Raw genomic sequence first — 21,354 nt, forward strand, 5'->3', positions numbered from 1 at the left:
CTTCATGTCTAGTGCTGAGAAACAAAATAGGAAGAAAAAATGTACACATAATGAACAAAATAAAAACATATTTTTACTTTAGACTCTTTATTACACTTTATTTGCTGTGTCAAAATGGTTTATTCATTCAGAAATAGCTGCACAACTTCAATATCTGGTACCTTTTCTATGCTTCTATTAAAAATAGTGATTCTAAAAAAAATTCAAAACATTACCAGTTGTGTTTGCCAATCATTAGATTAAATCCCAATTTTGCATTTCATTCTCAATTATAGTACCATTAATAGAAAAAAAACATATGACATAATATGGCAGATGTATCCATTTCTGTTATTGTTACAGATATACTCTTTATACAGTATTATCAATTAATTCAGTATTCAAATTATATTTAAGGTTGCAATGTTATTTATCACATTTAGCATGTGCACCATACATTTGATTGTTTATAGTTTTCAGCCCAGGGAATTACCTCTGCTTCTGCTATAACTTTATTTTGTATCTGAAGTGGATTAACCGATTCTTTATGATGTTTCACATATAATAGGAAATGATGATGATAAATACTTTATTGATCCCCTCAGGGATTCAGAAACATGGCTTATTCTTTCCTCAAGAACACATCTTAACATTCTGAGGCTCTAAATTTGGTAAAAAGCAAACATATTGGTTAATAAACAAATAATCCAAAGCAAATAGATTATTCTATCCTGGATGTTTAAGAAAGAACTGCAGATGCTGGAAAAATCCAAGGTAGACAAAAATGCTGAAGAAACTCAACGGGTTAGGCCGCATCTAAGAAGAGAAGGAATAGGCGACGTTTCGGGTCGAGGCCCTTCTTCAGACTGAGCGGTATGACATTTGACCTCCAATTCCAGGTAGTCCTTGCTTTCTCCCTCCTTCCCCTCCCCATCCCAGCTCTCCAACAAACATACTCTCTCCGCCTCTTCTTTTCTTTCTTTCTTTTTCCCGCTCCCCCCCCCCCACCCACCCCCGACATCAGTCTGAAGAAGTGTCTCGACCCGAAACGTCACATTCCTTCTCTCCATAGATTCCATCCTAGATAGTATTTAAGGATGATATTGCTGGTTTACTGAGATATTTATTTATGTATGAATTGGTACTAAGGGCATTGTATATAAACTCCAAGAAGACACCTATTCTTTTCACAGCACATAAAATACAATGGATTATTTTAAATGATTTGTTTATTTGTTCATTATAGGATGGTCCATTTAACATGGGATTGATTACTGCAGTTATTGCTTGATGTGAAGAAAACAGCTCTTATTCCATTTGAAATGCAATTGGTTTGCCTCTTTCCCAAATGTTATTATCTGGGCCTCTGATTAATAAAACATTATTTCTTGATCATTGGTCCAAATAGGTATAATTTTGCTTGAAGGCTAAAAAATATGTTCCCATCGTTTGCAACCAGAATAGCAAAAATATGTTTTGGCACAAGAAAAACAAATTGCAAAACCAATGTTTTTTTGTGCAGATATTACGAGATCATATCCACATTGTTATTGGTCATTTTTACATACAGCACATTTTCCACATAGCACATATTCCAGATACTAACATTATTGGATATTAGATCAGCTGCTGAATGAGATCACATGTTTTCTTTGTAGAGAGGAGGGAATAACTGAACAGTAGGAATGATACAAATATAGGAAGGCCTATCTAATTTTCTATATATTTAAATGAATGAACAGTAAAATGACTCCCTTACAATATGGTATCTTTCCTTCACAATCTTCATGTCCTTGCTACACAGGCCTCAATCATGGAAGAAAAAAAAGGTTTGGCCGAACGGATTTAACTCTGGGAACTAGAGGACACAAATTAAATGAGTAGCAGTCCATTTAAAGTAGTTCCGGGCTCACCTTTATCCATGTATCATGGCTCACTATCTTATAGTTAAATCTTTTATAATTGCACAGGTCCTGTTTTCTTATTTCTTTGTTTGCCTCATAAAGATCTTTAAAAACAGGTGGCAAAGGGTCTCTTTTGGCCAAAGACCTTAATTCATTATTATATTCCCATTGAAGACTATCCAATTTATGAAAGTGTCTGTGAGGAATTCCATTTTGTAAGGAGGACTGGTATTCATGTTCTGTGGTGGCATCCATCTTAGATTTAGATGGTAGTCTGTAGGTACCATCCAAACTTGCTAATGCAAACAAGACCTGATTGTGGAACAAAGGAAAAGGGCAAACGGTTTTGCATATACCAATAAAAAAGAGAGTTGGAAATGTGGTGTGTACAATGTGCTTGTAAAGCGGTGTAATTCTGTGATCTTTGACATTTAAACCCACGTCTTTTGCAAGGAAAGGAAAAGTGTAGTTATAGCCAGTGCAAAACATTAATACATCTGCAGGATACTCTATTCCATCATTACCAATCACACCAGTCTGTGAACATTTGTTCACACCCTTGACTAATAGACAATTTGAAGGCAAGAGTGAGGATGTAAATGAATCTTTATATACCAAGACAACTTGATTTGCAACCAAGCACAACTCCAGTGCAATGTCTATTCCAGATGAACCAGCACCAAGCAGGATAAGGTTCTTCCCTCTGAAAGGCTCAGCAAACCGGTACTCATGACTATGCATCGACTGTCCTTTGAAGTTTTCAATTCCAGGAATGTGCGGGATCAAAGGATCAGAGTAGTGGCTAAAAATATAAAATTATAACTTACTAAAAATACTTGGAAGCTGTTAATTTAATAACAAATACATTTCAAAGTTCATTTGCAAAATCTTGTTGACTAGGTTCACTTTTGGTGTAATATTGTATTCAATTAATTTTTGCGATGCTTTCTTATTGAAAAAATTGTAGTTAAGGGAATCATGGCCTGGAATTTGCAGTTAATGGCAAACTAATGAGACTAGCAATCCAGTCTTAGAATTAATCCAGGTTTAGTATTAAAATTCTGTTGGGATGCGAGTGATATTTTTACTTGATGAGTAAACCTGGCTAGAATAGTCCCCACTATAAAGAGGATAAATGGCATCTATTTTTTGGACAATCAACACCATACGATTAAACACTATAAGGATTAGTCCAAGTCAGCATAGATTTATGAAAAGAAAATCATGCTTGACTAATCTTCTGGAATTTTTTGAGGATGTGACAAGTAAAATGGATGCCAGTGGATGTAGTGTATCTAGACTTTCAGAAAGCTTTTGATAAGGTCCCGCACGGGAGACTGGTGACTAAAATTAGAGCACATGGTATTGGGGGTAGGGTGTTGACGTGGATAGAAAATTGGTTGGCAGACAGGAAACAAAGAGTAGGAGTGAACGGATCCTTTTCAGAATGGCAGGCAGTGGCGAGTTTAGTGCCTCAAGGCTCGGCGTTGGGGCCGCAACTGTTTACGTATTAATATTTTGGAAGAGGGAATTAGGAGCAACACTAGCAAGTTTGCGGATGACACAAAGCTGGGTGGCAGTGTGGACTGTGAAGAGGATGTTAGGAGGTTGCAGGGTGACCTGGACAGGTTGATTGAGTGGGCAGATGCGTGGCAGGTGCAGTATAATATAGATAAATGTGAGGTTGTCCACTTTGGCGGCAAAAACATGGGGGCAGATTATTATCTCAATGGGGTTAGGTTAGGTAAGAGGGAGGTACAGGGAGACTTGGGTGTCCTTGTTCACCGGCCGCTGAAAGTTGGCTTACAGGTACAGCAGGCAGTGAAGAAAGCTAATTGGATGTTGGCCTTCATAACAAGAGGATTTCAGTATAGGAGTAGAGAGGTTCACAAGATTGATCCCTGAGATGGCGGGACTGTCATACGAGGAAAGATTGAAAAGACTAGGCGTATTCACTGGAGTTTAGAAGGATGAGGGGGATCTTATAGAAACATATAAAATGATAAAAGGACTGAACAAGCTAGATGCAGGAAAAATGTTCCCAGTGTTGGGCAAGTCCAGAACCAGGGGCCACAGAATAAAGGGGAGGCCATTTAAGACTAAGGTGAGAAAAAATGTTTTCACCCAGAGAGTTGTGAATTTGTGGAATTCCCTGCCACAGAGGGCAGTGGAGGCCAAATCACTGGATGGATTTAAGAGAGAGTTAGATAGAGCTCTAGGGTTATTGATTGTGAACGATGAGCCATGATCACAGTGAATGGCGGTGCTGGCTTGAAGGGCCGAATGGCCTCCTCCTGCACCTATTTTCTATGTTTCTATTTTTCAATTTCAACAATTAAATTCTGAAAGAGTAAAAGTTTACAGTTATAAAATTAAATGGTATGTTGGTAGTAATTAAAACTTTTAATGCCATTGGACTCTATCCCTGACTTGGAGTGGCTATGAGGAAGTAGAATACCAACATTTTGCAAAGGAATGGTGGAGAAAAGTTACTCAAATAATTTTCGTAAAAAATAATTACATTAAAAAATACATTTCTCAAAACTGCTAAATGTATCATGGTCTCACCCATTACAAACAATAACTGAATCATATCTCTCCAAACTACGACTCTGACTCTTCAGATTCAAAGATGTTATTTCCCATGAACTGTGAGCATCTTCAGTAGGTCTGGAAACAGGTTTCAGTAGTTCAACATATGTTAGAAACTGTGAAAAGATTTACCAAAGATTCACATATCTTTTGTAGATACAAATGCCATGTAATTTCTAAAAAAATGCCCAGTATCCTTTCAACCCAAATTAGAACATAATATTGTTCTATCGGACCTGAATGCCCTTAACTCCATTTAATATCATGGATAGCCTTTCAAAAACCATGACCTCAATATTCCTTGGTTTCTTTAACATCTATATATTTGTCAATCTTTCTCGTCAATATACCGTATTACCTGGCAAAGAAGACGCACCCGACGCCCTCCTTCTTAACGCTCCTGCCCTCCCCGCAACTTTACCCCTGGCGTCCCAGCCAAGTTTGCTACTTTGTGCAGCCCAGGCTGTGCTGACCCGGCCAAACTCTCCAGCGGCGCTGTCCTTTTTAAAGCCGCTTCCCACTTCACACAGTTCCAGGGACGATGGCATGGCAGGTTCCGCGGAGCAGTCGCTAGGAGAATGGCATTGCTCGGCCAATTCCACTACAGTGGACGGCCTGCTGCCCTGGTGGAAAGCTGCTCTGTCTACTCGCCCTGGGGACCGGACCTGAGTCCTGGTACAATGTTGTCATTAGCAAAGTGTCTGCAAGGGTGACACTGGACCTAGCCACCTAGCCAGAGAATGTAAATCAGCTGCCAACAATGGGGAATAGACTTGGCTGTCCCTCAGTACAGCAACATCGTTCTTGATGTGGTTGTACTGAGGGACAGCCAAGTCTATCTTTCTTGGCTAACAACCTAGCCTTCGGCCTCCAAGACGCAGGTAAATTTTCGGGCCTTATTATTAGGGTAAAAAATAGCGTCTTCTTCGCCGTGAAATACAGTACTCATCCACAAAACACCACTGTCCTTTTTAAAAGTGAATACCAAAGATTCTCCAGGCTCTGGGTGAAATTTTTTTGTAATCTTCTTTAAGGTTGGCCAATCCCTTATGACCCAGCCAGCAGAAACGTCAATTGCTTATTTACCCTGGCAAGCCCAATAAGAAATATAGCTTCGTTTTCTCTGAGAAAGAGTTTAATTTAGAGATTTAGCACGGAAACAGGCCCTTTGGCCCACCGAGTCCACACTGACCAGTGATCCTGGTACACCAGCACTATCTTAAACACAAAGGACAATTTACTTTTTTTAAAAACCAAAGCCAATTAACCAATAAACCTGCACGTCTTTGAAGTGTGGGAGGAAACCAGAGCACCCGGAGAAAACCCACTCGGTCACGGGGAGAACGTACAAACTCCGCACAGACAGCACCCGTAATCAGGATTGAATCCGGGTCTCTGGCGCTGCAAGGCAGCAACTCTACCACTGTGCCGCAGTAAGTACTGGCAGATGACACTGTGATGTGTAAAGACGAAAATTAAGTGAAGAATGAAAATCATTTTTGTATAATAATCCTGCTAAATACAGCTATTAGAATTGCTGCACAAACCCAAGCCTATAGCACACATCACTGGAGTATCAAGTTAACTTCACCGAAGCTGCAAGTCAAACAGATAATTGTTACTCAAATAGACTTCTTATGCACAAGAAATAAAGAAAAATGCTTGCAAAATTATAATGGCCCCTAAAATGAAGCAGATGATAGAAACATAAAAACATAGAAATTAGGTGCAGGAGTAGGCCATTCGGCCTTTTGAGCCTGCACCGCCATTCAATATGATCATGGCTGATCATCCAACTCAGTGTCCCGTACCTGCCTTCTCTCCATACCCTCTGATCCCCTTAGCCACAAGGGCCACATCTAACTCCCTCTTAAATATAGCCAATGAACTGGCCACGACTACCCTCTGCGGCAGAGAGTTCCAGAGATTCACCCATCTCTGTGTGAAAAAAGTTCTTCTCATCTCGGTTTTAAAGGATTTTCCCCTTATCCTTAAGCTGTGACCCCTTGTCCTGGACTTCCCCAACATCGGGAGCAATCTTCCTGCATCTAGCCTGTCCAACCCCTTAAGAATTGTGTAAGTTTCTATAAGATCCCCTCTCAATCTCCTAAATTCTAGAGAGTTTAAACCAAGCCTATCCAGTCTTTCTTCATAAGACAGTCCTGACATTCCAGGAATCAGTCTGGTGAACCTTCTCTGCACTCCCTCTATGGCAATAATGTCCTTCCTCAGATTTGGAGACCAAAACTGTACGCAATACTCCAGGTGTGATCTCACCAAGACCCTGTACAACTGCAGTAGAACCTCCCTGCTCCTATACTCAAATCATTTTGCTATGAAAGCTAACATACCATTCGCTTTCTTCACTGCTTGCTGCACCTGCATGCCTACTTTCAATGACTGGTGTACCATGACACCCAGGTCTCGCTGCATCTCCTCTTTTCCTAGTTGGCCACCATTTAGATAATAGTCTGCTTTCCTCTGATCATTTTAAGTTGTGTATCATATTTCTGTGCAGAGTTTGTATGTTCTCCCCGTGACCGTGTGTCTTTTCTCTGGGTACTCCATTTCCTCCCACACTCCAAACATGTACAGGTTTGTAGGTTAATTGACTTCAGGAGGGATCCATCAAATTGTAATAGTCATACCATATAACCATATAAACCATATAACCATATAACAATTACAGCACGGAAACAGGCCATCTCGACCCTTCTAGTCCGTGCCGAACACACATTCTCCCCTAGTCCCATATACCTGCGCTCAGACCATAACCCTCCATTCCCTTCCCGTCCATCTAACATAACTATCCAATTTATTTTTAAATGATAAAAACGAACCTGCCTCCACCACCTTTACTGGAAGCTCATTCCACACAGCTACCACTCTCTGAGTAAAGAAGTTCCCCCTCATGTTACCCCTAAACTTCAGTCCCTTAATTCTCAAGTCATGTCCTCGTGTTTGAATCTTCCCTACTCTCAGTGGGAAAAGCTTTTCCACGTCAACTCTGTCTATCCCTCTCATCATTTTAAAAACCTCTATCAAATCCCCCCTTAACCTTCTGCGCTCCAAAGAATAAAGCCCTAACTTGTTCAACCTTTCTCTGTAACAACTTGCCCATGCTGACCAAGGCGTGCCTTCTATACTGGTCCATCTGCCCACATTTGGTCCATATCCCTCTGAATCTTTCCTATTTACATACCTGTTCAAATGTCTTATAAATGTTGTTATAGTACCTGCATTAACTACCTCCTCTGGCAATATTCCATATACGCACCACCCTCAGATTGAAAATAAAATGCCTCTTGGGTTCCTAATAAACATCTCCCCTCTCAATCAATCAAATACTTTATTGTCATTCAAAAATACACCAACAAATGCAAGTCTGAACAAAATGTTGTTGCATCTGGCTCACCGTGCAACAAAAGGATAAAATGGATAAAAAAATATAAAATAGATAAAAAGATAAAATAGATTAAATTAATAATTGTTGCGGCGCATTATATGGAATTCAAGAGTCTGATGGCTCGGGGGAAGAAGCTGTTGCAAATCCTGGCCGTTCTGCTCCTTATACTGCGATACCTTTTGCCCGAGGGCAACAGAGTGAACAGTCCATGATGGAGATGTGTGGGGTCTTTTATAATGCTGTTGGCCTTGGACAAGCAATGTTTGCTCGCAATGTGGAGGAATTGAAGCAAGAGAAGTCCCAATGATTTTTTCAGCCGTCCTCACCACTCTCTGCAGGGACTTCCAGTCGGAGGCTTTGCAGTCCCCAAACCAGACAGAGATGCAGCTGGTCAAAATGCTCCCTATGGTGCCCCTGTAGAAAGTGGTGAGGACGGGATGGGGGAGGTGAGCTCTTCTCATCCAGCAAACGCTGCTGCGCCCTCTTAACTAGTGATGCAATGTTTTGTGACCAGGTCAGACTGTTCATGAATTGCACCCCCACGAACTTAGTGCTACTGACCAACTCCACATCGATGTCATTAATGTGTAGTAGTGTATGACTGTGCCGGTTTCTCCTTAAGTCAACGATGACCTCTTTGTTCTGTCAACATTCCGGATCAGATTGTTCGTGTTGCACCAGTCCACCAGTTGTTGATCCTCACCTTTATTGATCCTGCGATTCTTTATTCTCATACTTTGGGTAAAAGACTGTGCATTCACCCTGTCTATTCCCCCCATGATCTTATACAATGCGATAAGATCAACCCTCAATAAAGTCCTAGTTTGCCCAACCTCTCCCTGTAGCTCAGGTCCTCAATTCCTGGCAATACCCTCAAAAAGGCCGGAGGCCTTTATCGAGGCGTGCTGTCTCGATGCCTCCGGAGCGCCACGTAGATGCCCAGGTCAGGGCCCAGGTGGCCGGGGCCTCGCGGGTCGGAGTCTGGGTCGGCGGAGCGGTCGGTGGAGCCCGCAGCTGGGGCCCGTGTCGACATCACGGAGGTGTGAAGAGGGGCTTCTACAGCGGTGAGGTCTCAGCGGCGGTGAAGCTTCCCGGGTTGACCCATGGTCGATGGGAACGTGGAGGACCACCATTGAGGGGGGGAGGGGAGAACAATGGACAATTGGGGAAGGACAAAGGACAATGGGGACCCCGGCGTGGGGGAACCGCTGTGGGGGGTGTGGGGGCAGAACAAAGGAGGAGCTGGCGTACTTTGTAACTGTCAGCACAGTAGGTGGCTGCTATTTGATTACATTGGGTATACAAGCAAAGACTTTCACTGTGCCTTGTCACATGTGGCAATCACGTAATCCATTCCAATATTCCATTCCAAAAATCTTCTCTGCACCCCTATCCAGTTTCGGGTCAGTGTCAGGTCAGAGCAGGAGCAGCAGCTTTCAGAAGCAAGCCCATTGATTGTTTGCAGTATCCAAAAGGGTTAATTCAGTAGCAAATAAAAACAAGGTAAGTTGTAGCAGAGAGAAGTGGTCCTGATAAAGGGTCTGGGCCAGACATGTCACTCATTCCTTCTCTCGAGATACTGCCTGTCCCGCTGAGTTACTCCAGCTTTTTGAGTCTATCTAAGGTGTAGCAGAGCAACCTTTTGGGAGTGGCTGTTTTGAGGTCAAGTGGGAGATTTTGGGTGTGCTGTGTGGAGGTCAGCTATTAGTCTCTGGCTCAGGACTCTTCAGTGAAGGCTGAGGCTATCTGAGGTGAATACAGGGATAAGGTACCGTTTGCTCTGGTGTGTGAGTCTTGTTATTTTTGTTTATTTCTCTTTATTCTCTGAACAATATTTCTATTTGTTCAGTTGCAGTGGTGATAGGAGGTAAATATACACACTGCTCCTGCTGCAGGATGTGGGGACTCAGGGAAACTGCTTGTTTCCCTGATGACCACACCTGTGGGAATTGTGGGTAGTGATCTCTGGATTGCTTCCAGTGCCATGTGTTAATAAGGGTGGGGACCGGAAGGTAGGGGAGAGAATGTCTGGCTGAGGAGTTGGTACAAGTGGCTGGGATCCAGATTTCTGTAACACTGAGATCTCCTCTGGGGCAGAGGTGACCTGTATGCGAGAGATGGGCTGCATCTTAACAGGAGGGGAAGGAATATCCTAGCATTATATGAGATCATGAGATGATCAAGGTTCCAATGAGTATGTTTCCTTTGTTCTTAACCACAAAGTAAGACATGAGAATTGAGGAACTTGGGAAAGTCAATGGAAGTGTCTTGAGAGTAGTCAGTATTACGATCGAGCAGATGCTGACTGCTTATGGAGGTGGACAAGCTAACGTTTGTGGAGGTAGTCAAGCCCCCAGGGCCTGATCAGATATATCTGAGGACACTATGGGAACCTAGAGAGGAAACTGCAGGAGCCCTCGCCGAAATTTATGAGTCGTCATTAAATATGGGCGAGGTGCCAGAAGACTGGAGGGTGGCAAATGTTCTGCCTCTATTTATGAAATGTTGCAGGGAAAGGGCTTGGAAATACAGGCCGTTGTGTCTAACATCTGTGATCCAAAAGTATTCGGAGGGAGAAGATATTGTGCATTCAGATGGACAGGAAGCTAGAATTTAGAAGATTGAGGGCGGATCTTATAGAAAGTTACAAAATTCTTTAGGGGTTGGACAGGCTAGATGCAGGAAGATTGTTCCTGATGTTGGGGAAGTCCAGAATAAGGGGTCACAGTTTAAGGATAAGGGGGAAATCTTTTAGGACCGAGATGAGAAAAACATTTTTCACACAGAGAGTGGTGAATCTCTGGTATTCTCTGCCACAGAAGGTAGTTGAGGCCAGTTTGGTGGCTATATTTAAGAGGGAGTTAGATGTGGCCCTTGTGGCTAAAGGGATCAGGGGGTATGGAGAGAAGGCAGGTACGGGATACTGAGTTGGATGATCAGCCATGATCATATTGAATGGCGGTGCAGGCTTGAAGGGCCGAATGGCCTACTCCTGCACCTATTTTCTATGTTTTTCTATGATTAGGGATAGTCAGCATGGGTTTGACTGTGGGAGATCATGTCTCACAAATCTGAGATTTTTGTAAATGTGACAAAAAAGGTTGCTGAGGTCAGAGGGCAGATGTTGTACAAATGGATTTCAGTAAAGCATTCGACAAGGTTCCACATGGTAGGCTGCTCTGTAAGGTTAGATCGCCTAGGATCCAAGGAGAGAAAGCTGACTGGATAGAAAATTGGCTTCATGGAAATAAGCAGATGGTGGAAGGTTGCTTTTGGGACTGGACGCCTGTGACTAGTGGTGAACCTCAGGGATCAGTGCGGGCCCGTTGCTGTTTGTCATCTACATCAATAATTTGGATGAGAACGTACGTGGCATGATTAGCAAGTTTGCAGATGACATTACCGTGGGTGGTATTGTAGATCGTGAAGATGGTTGTCAAAATTGCAGCAGGATCTTGATCAGTTGGGCAGGTGGGCTGAGGAATAGTTGATGGAATCTAATGCAGAGAAGTGTGAGGTGTTACATATTGGGAAGTTTAATCAGGGCAGGACCTACACGGTGACTGGTAGTGCTCTGGGGAATGCAGTAGAGCAGAGGGATTGAGGTACATAGTTCCTAGATGGTGGCGTCATGGGTAGATCGGGAGATCAAGGAGGCTTTATGCACATTGGACTTCTTCATCAGTCAGAGTATTGAGTATAGACGTTGGGAGGTCATGTTACAGTTGGATTGGTGAGGCCGCAATTGGAGTATTGTGTTCAGTTCTGAGCACAATGTTATAGGAAAGTTATTGTTAAGCCGGAAAGGGTACAGAGAAGATTTACAAGGATCTTTTCAGGACTTGAGGGCCTGAGCTCTCGGCAGAGGTTGAGCAGGTAAGGGCTTTATTACTTGGTGAACAGGAGGAAAAGGGGTGATCTTATATGGGTGTACACGATCATGAGAGGAATAGATACGGCAAATACAGTCTTTTACCCAGAGTAGGGGAATCTAGAACCAGAGGACATGGGGTTTAAGGTGAGGGGTACAGGCTTAATTACATTTAATAGGAACCTGAAGGACAGTACTTTTTTTTTACTCACAAAGGGTGGTGGGTATATGGAACATGCTGCCGGAGAGGTACAGTGCCCTCCATAATGTTTGGGACAAAGACCCATCATGTATTGATTTACCTTTTACTCCACAATTTGAGATTTGTAACATTAAAAAATCACATGTTGTTAAAGTGCGCATTGTCAGATTTTAATAAAGGCCAATTTTATACATTTTGGTTTCACCATGTAGAAATCACAGCTGTGTTTATACATAGTCCCACCATTTCAGGGCACCATAATGTTTGGGACACAGCAATGTAATGTAAATGAAAGTGGTCATGTTTAGTATTTTGTTGCAAATCCTTTGCATGCAATGACTGCTTGAAGTCTGCGATTTATGGACATCATCAGTTGCTGGGTGTCTTCTCTGGTGATGCTCTGCCAGGCCTGTATTACAGCCATTTTTAGCTTATGCTTGTTTTGGGGGCTAGTCCCCTTCAGTTTTCTCCTCAGCATATAAAAGGCATGCTCAATTGGGTTCAGATCAGGTGATTGACTTGGCCATGCAAGAAATTACCATTTTTTAGCTTTGAAAAACTCCTTTGTTGCTTTAGCGGTATGTTTGGGGTTATTGTCTTGCTGTAGAATGAACTGCCGGCCAATGAGTTTTGAGGCATTTGTTTGAACTTGAGCTGATAGGAATTGTCGATAGACTTCAGAATTCATTATGCTACTACCATCAGCAGTTGTATCATCAATGAAGATAAGTGAGCCAGTACCTTCAGCAGCCATACATGCCCAGGCCATAACACCCCCACCACCGTGTTTCACAGATGAGGTGATATGCTTTGGATCTTGGGCAGTTCCTTCTCTCCTCCATACTTTGCTCTTGCCATCACTCTGATGTAAGTTAATCTTCATCTCATCTGTCCACAAGACCTTTTTCCAGAACTGTGGTTGCTCTTTTAAGTACTTCTTGGCAAACGGTAACCTGGCCATCCTATTTTTGCAGCTAACCAGTGGTTTGCATCTTGCAGTGTAGCCTCTGTATTTCTGTTCATGAAGTCTTCTGCGGACAGTGGTCATTGACAAATCCACACCCGACTCCTGAAGAGTGTTTCTGATCCGTCGGACAGGAGTTTGGGGATTTCTCTTTATTATAGAGAGAATTCTCCTGTCATCAGCTGTGGAGGTCTTCCTTGGCCTGCCAGTCCCTTTGCAATTAGTAAGCTCACCAGTGCTCTCTTACTTCTTAATGATGTTCCAAATAGTTGATTTTGGTAAGCCTAAGGTTTGGCTGATGTCTCTAACAGTTTTATTCTTGTTTCTCAGCCTCGTAATGGCTTCTTTGACTTTCATTGGCACAACTTTGGTCTTTATGTTGATAAACAACAATAAAAGTTTCCAAAGGTGATGGAAAGACTGGAGGAAAGACTAGGTGCTGAGAGTTCTCTTATACCTGCATTAGGGAGGCATTTAAACACACCTGAGCAATTACAAACACCTGTGAAGCCATGTGTCCCAAACATTATGGTGCCCTGAAATGGGGAGACTTTGTATAAACACTGCTGTCATTTCTACATGGTGAAACCAACATTTATAATAATGGCCTTTAATAAAATCTGAATTTGTGTTCTTTAACCACATGTGATTTTTTCGATTACAAATTTCAAATTGTGGAGTACAGAGGCAAATAAATAAATGATGGGTCTTTGTCCCAAACATTATGGAGGGCACTGTAGTTACATAGAAAACATAGAAAATAGGTGCAGGAGGAGGTAATTCGGCCCTTCGAGCCAACACCGCAATTCATTGTGATCATGGCAAGTACTATCACAACATTTAAGATACATGGATAGGATCGTTTTAGAAGGATATGGGCCAAACACAGGCAGGAGGGACTACTGTAGATGGGGCACGTTGGACAGCATGGGCAAGTTGGGCCGAAGGGCATGTTTCCATGCTGTATGACTCTAGACAACATCCTTCGTATAGCAGGCAAAACTGAAGACAATACTCCAAAAGCAGCCTCACTAACATCTTGTACAACTGTAACAGAACATCCCAACTTCTCTTCTCAAGACTCTAACTGATAAAGGCCAATGTACATGAAGCCATCTTGTCACTATGTATCTATGATACCACTTTCCAGGAACAGTGATCCTGCACTCTTATCTACAAAATCCCCAGTGCCCTGCCATTCAATGTGAAGGTCTTGCCCTTCCCAAAATGCAACACCTCGCAGTTATCTGCATTCAACTCCATTAATCATTCCCCAGCCCACCTGCCCAACTGATTGAGATCCTGGAGTCATTTTTTGATAACCACCCTCACTGTCTACAATGACACCCACTTTTATGTCATCTGCAAACTTACTAATCAGGTATTTTATATTCCCATCCAAACTACGAGCAGCAATGGGCCCAACACTGATCCCCGAAGCACACCACCAGTCACAGGCTTTGAGTCTGAAAAACAACCTTCCACCATCACCCTCTGCTTAGGTATGTTACAAAACCTACCTGAATCGTCGATGAGAATCTGCCCCCATGCCGTGTGTGTGATTTTGACGCTGTTTATAGGGGGCTGGTTTAAAACGCGATTTTTACTAGGCTGTTGCAATCGAAAATGTTCAGCCTAGTAAATCATTAACGGAAAATCGCTGAAAGACCCCGTCGCAAAAGGTATTATTAGTTTTTATGGCCTTGTATAATAGTTATAGTAGTTTAAAAACCACTCTCTCAACCCGCGACCTCTCGCAGCCCCAGGGTTTTATAAAGCAAACAATTAAAGGTATGTACCTTATTTTTACATTAAAAGGAGCTTCTTAAGAACCCTGTATTTAAAGTTTTCTATAGCGAATAGTTCATTTTGGGCTCTTTATATCCCGCAGTATTTTTCTGGGCATTTGGGGGCACAAATCCAGCGCAATGTAAACGTTCTAAACCAGCGCGTTCACAGGAACCCACTAGAAAGCCGATTTAAATTGACTTTAATTTACAGCAATTGAACACTAAATTCCTTTCATTTGGCCTATAAATTGATGTAAATGAGATTTAAAAATCATGTTTTATTGTGAATTATTTGTGAATATTATTTGGACACTTAGACTATTTAAAAATGTTAATCATTTATTAAGAAATGGATAGATGTTTAGATCTAGTAATTGAAGTTTGAAATTAGCTACAATTGGGTAACTAACTAATTATATGCTTTAATTTCAGGTCCTCCAAGTAAGATTATTTTATATTTGTTTCAGAATGGTTCAATCTATGATAACTGAAAATTTCATTCAGTTCTCTTAATTTTTAAGAAGGTTATGGGCTTTTGACTGTCCTCGATCACAGCTTTTTTGTTATGTCCATAGAAAATCAATAGGGAACAAGATGCTAATTTCCGGGTGTGAAAATGGCCATAACCTTTTTATTACTTGAGATATGAAAGTGAATTAGGTGTCAAATTAAACTTATTGTTATGCTTTATCTGATGGGATAAATTGCAGACGATTTTTTAAATCTCAAAATTTTGTAACATTGCTACTCTGCTTCCTTCTAAGAAGCCAATTTTCAATCCAGTCATCTAGCTCTCTCTGGGTCCCATGTACCTTCGCTCTCTACGACACCACCAACTTTGGTGTCATCTGCAAACTTCTTCATCATGTCATTGATGTAATCGTTGATGTAATCAGTGATGCAATGCAAAGCACTTCTATTCATCTTCCAAGGGCTTAAGATTGTACATTTTTGGTCAGATTAGCAATTCTCCATATAGAGACACTGAATAATACAGCATGTTATTCATTGTGATGCAAAGGACTGTTTATGTTGACCAGTGATCAGTTCTGCAGCCAGACTAAGCTTGCACATGAAGTGGATGTAAACACTTCAGCTTAGTTTAAAAAATAGGACTAAACTGCAGAGAAAATCTAAATTACTTTATAACCTACTTGCCTAACTCTACATGGCCAACCCGCTATCCATGCTAGTATCTTCCCTCTAATACCATGGACTCTCATCTTCTCTAGCAGCCTGACGTGTGGCACCTTATCAAAGGCCGCCTGAAAATTTAGATAAATAACATCCACAGTCTCCCCTCTGTCTGTCCTGCTATAAACTTCTTCAAAGAGCTCCAGCAGATTTGTCAGGCAAGATCTTCCCTTCACAAAACCATGCTGACTTCGGCCTATTTTATCCTGAACTTCTAAGTCATGCATAACCTCAGCCTTTATAATTGACTCTAAAATCTTACCAATCATCATGGGGAAATGATTATGCCCGATTGCTACTCCCAAGAGAGAGAAGAAATCAGTCACCTTTCTTAACTGATTCATGATACTTGAGACAAATACCTGGAATGACTTGCTTGGTACTTTTAATGATTGTGAAATTGGTGAAAAACTGGAACGAGATGGAAAAAGTTCAAGGACTGGAATAAGTCATCCACGAGTCAATTAGTAACTCATGACTAATTTGTATCTCAAACCCACCTATCCTCACCCACACATCATCCTCCGTACATTTCCGTCACCTCCAATGAGATCCCACCACGTCTTTCTATCTCCACCCCTTTCCACCTTCCACAGAGACCACTCAGTCTGTAACACAGTTGGACCTTGTGGTGAAGCTTATCTTCACTGACATGATTCCTTGAGTATGAAAGTTGGGATATCACGATGCAGCAGTATAAATCGTTGGTGAATTCACACTTGGAGTGCCGTGCGCAGTTTTGGTTGCTCAGCTCTGGGATTGATGTCATTGGGTTGGAAATGGTGCAAAAGAGATTCACCAAGATGTTATCTGTGCTTCCAGGCTCGAGTTATAGGAAATGATTGGATATGCTAGGACTTTCCTTTTTGGAGTGCAGGAGGCTGAGGGGTAACCTTATTGAGGCATACAATATTATGAAGGGCATGGATAAGCCAAATACAGTGCCTTTTTTCCAAGGAAGATGGTTCTATACCTGGAGGGCATGGGCTTAGATTGAGAGGGGAGAGATTTAAGCGAGATCAGGACAATGTTTTCACACAGTATCTGGAATGAGAAATCTATAGAAGCATTTGCAATAATGACATATAAGACATTTGGACAGATATATGGATAGAAAGAGACTCAAGGGCCAATGGGACTAGCCCAATACAGAGCTTGACAGATTCTTGATTAGTGAGGGTATCAAGGGGTAATTGGGAGAATGAGGTCAAGAGGGAAAGATAGATCTGCCATGATTGAATGGCGGAGTAAACTCAATGGGCTGAATTACCTACTTCTGCTCCTGTGATTTATATATTTGGTCAGCAAGGACAAGGTGGGCCGAATGGCCTGTTAGATCGCATGGAGCTGTTTAGATGTGGAAGTGTGGAAATCCTAACGTCGATATGTTTTGAAATATAAGGACAGTGATTTTAAACAATTCAACACTCATGACAGTAATCTGCAAACTCCAGGCTTTTACCAAGAGCTATAGAATTGTTAAACTTCAAAGGCAATACTTGGCTTCATTAACAATGCTGTATTTCCAGGCTGAACTGAACCTCTTCTCAGTAGAAATTCTTATGATCTTACAGTTTAGAAAAGTAATCTATCAGGGGCTAACCCTTTTACATTTTACATGTACCTTTATGTGTCTCTGAATTTCAAAGTGTTCAGTGTACTTTTCCAGATATGATTTGACGTCAGTGTGATGAATGAACGAGGTGGGTGAAGCTTCAAATGGAAAATCTGGAAAGCCCATGATCTCCTTTGGAAGATTTGTCCTAAAGAAGAGATTGAAGAGAATAAACAATATTATTTTGGTAATCAAACATATCGAGTCAACAAATGTAAATTAGCTTGAACATAATGAAGGGAATCACAGTGGCACAGCAGTAGAGCTGCTGCCTCACAGCGCCAGAGATCCTGGCTACGAGTGCTGTCTGTGAGGAGTTTGTACGTTATCGCCTTGACTGAATGGGTTTTCTCCAGGTGCTCCGGCTTCCTCCCATATTCCAAAGACATTCAGGTTTGTAGGTTAATTGCCCCCTGTAAATTGTCCCTAGTGTGTAGAGAGCAAAAGTGGGATAACATAGAACTAATGTATGCTGATCCATGGTCGGCGTGGACTCAATGGGCTGAAGCCCCGTTTCACGTCTTATCTTAAACCTATGTCCTCTGGTTCTTGAATCCCATACACTGGGTTAAAGAATCTGTACATCTACCCTTTCACTTCTCCTCAGGTCTTATCCACCTGCATGAGATCACCCCTAGCCTCCTGCGCTCCATGGAATAAAGTCCTAGCCTGCCCAACCTCTCCATATAGCTCAGGCCCTGGCAACATCCTCGTAAGGGAAGTAAAGGGGCAGCAGGGTCGTGCAGTGGTAGAGTTGCTGCCTTACAGCACCAGAGACCAGGGCGGTCATGGTGGCGCAGCGGTAGAGCTGCTGCCTTACAGCGAATGCAGCGCCAGAGACCCGGTTCGATCCAGACTACGGGTGCTGTCTGTATGGAGTTTGTACGTTCTCCCTATGACCTGTGTGGGTTTTCTCCAGGATTTTCAGTTTCTTCCCACACTCCAAAGACGTACAAGTTTGTAGGTTAATTGGCTTGGAATAATTGTAAATGTTCCCAAGTGCGTGTAGGATACTGTAAGTGTGCAGGGATCACTGGTCAACACAAACTAGGTAGGCCAGTGGGCCTGTTTCCGTGCTGTATCTCTACATTAATCTAAAGCTAAATTTTCTTTGCACTCTTTCCAGCATAACAACATCTTTTCTATAGCAGAGTAAACAGAAATGAACACAATACTCCAAATGTGGCCTCACCAATGTCTTATACAACTGTAACATTACATCCAACTTCTATACTCAGCAGTATAAACATTAATTTCTCCAATTTCAAGTAATTATCTGCATTCTGCCTCTCTTCGTTTAAAGATTCGGGTCAGGCCCCTTCCCATTCTCAAGAAGGGACTCGACCCGAAACATCACCCATTCCTTTTCTCCAGAGTTGCTGCCCGTCCAGACGAGTTATTCCAGCATTTCAGTTTAGTTTATTGTCACTTATACAGTGAAATAAAAGTACAGGCTCGGCGATCACTTCGCTGAACACCTTCGCTCAGTCCATCTTCACCAACCTGATCGGCAGTTTGCTCAGCACTTCAACTCCCCCTCCCATTCCCAATCTGACCTTTCTGTCCTGGGCCTCCTCCGTGGCCAGAGTGAGGCACAGCGCAAATTGGAGGAACAGCACCTCATATTTTTCTTGGGTAGTTTTGACTTCTCTAATTTTAGATAGCCCTTTCTTTCTCCCTCCTTCTCCTCCCCCTTCCCAGCTCTCCCACAAGGCCTACTGTCTCCACCTATTTCCTTTCCCCCCCCTCCCATCAGTCTGAAGAAGGGTCTCGACCCGAAACATCGGCAATTCCTTCTCTCCATAGATGCTGCCTCACCCGCTGAGTTTCTCCAGCATTTTTTTATGTATCTTCGATTTTTCCAGCATCTGCAGTTCTTTCTTAAACAGTGAAACAGATGTTGTGTCTACCTTCTATATATGTCGCTCTTCCAGGGAGATGCTAACTGCATTTCGTTGTCTCTGTACTGTACACTGACAATGACAATTAAAGTTGAATCTGAATCTGAATCTGATATCTTATCCCTCAGTTTTCTTTCCAGCGACAAAATGCTGCCAAAACAATCCAGAACATGGTGCGGTGCTCTCTCAGCCTGGTAGTGGTAGCGAGTGATGTGATGTAGGGTACCTGAGGTCTCTGTACATACTGGATTGTATGGGCAGCCCATGGTCATCTTTGCCCGTCCTCTCGGTGTAAACCCAAGTGCCTCCAACACCAGTAGACTGCTCGTACACCACTGGAGGGGCGAAGATGTGCGGCTTGGCCAGGAGGTGCCGGGCAGCACACAGTCCGCTCGCTCCTGCTCCGATCACGGCCACTTGCAACTGGCGGCCCGACATTACTGCCGACCAGATCTTTGCTGCTGACTTTCACGACAAAATAAAACAGTCAATCTCTAAGCCCTTCCCCTCGCCAAACATGCCTGTGCCCGACGCACTGCCTGCGGCCGCGGCTGCTGCAACTCAGCGGCGAGCAGCGCTCTCCCGCTCTCAGTAAAAATACAGCCCACACCGGACAAACAACGGAATCATCTCAGCGCTAAAACCGGGGACGCATTCCCTTGAAAAAGTCTCCCGGCTCCAACGGACCGAGAGCGTCTACTATCTACGCTGCCGCTTGGTGGGTGTTGATTGTTAACCACATGTACCGCCGTCAATCATTATAGTGGCAGTGGGCGGTACCCGATGAAAGAGAAACAAACATTTATGTTCATTTTATAAATCCTCCCTCTCTGAAGGTTTTCGAAACATAAAATTCACGTCCTTGGTTTGTGCCATTTTGTGCAGTTGCTTTTGAATTTCCCCATGTCTGTGGCCAGCCCAGTGCCTGCCGGCCTTGCCTGCCCAGTGTCTGCAATGGCTTCACGTTACTGCTGTCTCATGTGGACGCGTTGTGTGGCGCTCCGGCACCGCACCGGGCTCTACACGGCAACTGATCGTAACATGGAAAATAGGTGCAGGAGTAGGCCATTCGGCCCCTCGAGCCAGCACCATTCAATATCATGACAGATCATCAAAAATCAGCGTCCCGTTCCTGCTTTCTCCCCAAATCCCTTGATCCCAAAGAGCACTTTCCAACTCTTGAAAATATCCAGTGAATTGTCCTCCACTGCCTTCTGTGGCAGAGAGTTCCACAGATTCATAACTCTCTGGGTGAAAAGGTTTTTCCTCATCTCAGTCCTAAATGGCCTCCCCCTTATTAGAAACATAGAAATAGAAAATAGGTGCAGGAGGAGGTCATTCGGCCCTTCGAGCCAGCACCACCATTCATTGTGATCATGGCTGATCGTCCCCAATCAATAACCTGTGCCTGCCTTCTCCCCATATCCCTTTGATTCCACTGGCCCCTAGAGCTCTATCCAACTCTCTGTTAAATCCATCCAGCGATTTGGCCTCCACTGCCCTCTGTGGCAGGGAATTCCACAAATTCATAAATTCTTATTCTTAAACTGCCCCCCCCCCCCCGGTTCTGGACTCCCAAACATCAGGATTAGCTTCACCATGCATGTTCACTGTTGCTCGGCGGTGGCCCGTTTGACCAGGGTCGAGAGATGGCAATAAGAGTAGAAATCTTGGCTGATTTGTCTTGAGCCCAGGCTCAATTATAATTGCAGAAACACAACCACTGCACCTTCTCAGATTAACCCCTTATCTGTAGATTGGGGATTAAATTTTGTAAATGTGTGGAATACGTACAACATTTTAATTTACTTCGCACAGTGAAGCAACCCAAAGAAGCACTGATGATCTAGTTTTTTTTAATTGTCTTACATGTAGGATTCCAGTAAAACTGGAGAAATAAGTCAATAAATGGTGGTGGCCCATGGTGGATGACGAT

At 42.8% G+C, this 21,354-nt stretch overlaps 1 protein-coding gene across 2 annotated transcripts; it reads right to left on the reverse strand.

Annotated features, from left to right (window-relative positions):
- Positions 1-1,190: 1,190 nt before the first annotated feature.
- zgc:77439 (uncharacterized protein LOC378987 homolog) lies at positions 1,191-20,330 on the reverse strand. Of its 2 annotated transcripts, XM_055649062.1 has the most exons (4): positions 19,645-20,313; positions 17,527-17,665; positions 4,452-4,591; positions 1,191-2,685 (listed from the first exon to the last, which is right to left on the reverse strand). In XM_055649062.1, exons 1-4 carry the CDS (start codon positions 19,854-19,856, stop codon positions 1,872-1,874), a joined length of 1,305 nt encoding a protein of 434 aa, XP_055505037.1. In that variant the 5' UTR covers positions 19,857-20,313; the 3' UTR covers positions 1,191-1,871. The 2 variants fall into 2 exon arrangements, with proteins under 2 accessions (XP_055505037.1, XP_055505038.1); XM_055649063.1 differs by lacking the exon at positions 4,452-4,591 and having other exon boundaries at positions 2,526-2,685; positions 19,645-20,330.
- Positions 20,331-21,354: the final 1,024 nt, after the last annotated feature.

Source organism: Leucoraja erinacea, chromosome 17 (assembly GCF_028641065.1).
Source record: "Leucoraja erinacea ecotype New England chromosome 17, Leri_hhj_1, whole genome shotgun sequence".
Taxonomy (NCBI): Eukaryota; Metazoa; Chordata; class Chondrichthyes; order Rajiformes; family Rajidae; genus Leucoraja; species Leucoraja erinaceus.

Coding starts and splice junctions, on each gene's coding strand:
- zgc:77439 (XM_055649062.1), bottom strand. CDS start 19,856: ATGTCGGGCCGCCAGTTGCAAGTGGCCGTGATCGGAGCAGGAGCGAGC. Junction 4,592..17,526: donor AAATTCAGAGACACATAAAG/GTACATGTAAAA, acceptor ATCTTTTCACAG/TTTCTAACATATGTTGAACT. Junction 2,686..4,451: donor TCAGTTATTGTTTGTAATGG/GTGAGACCATGA, acceptor TTATATTTTTAG/CCACTACTCTGATCCTTTGA.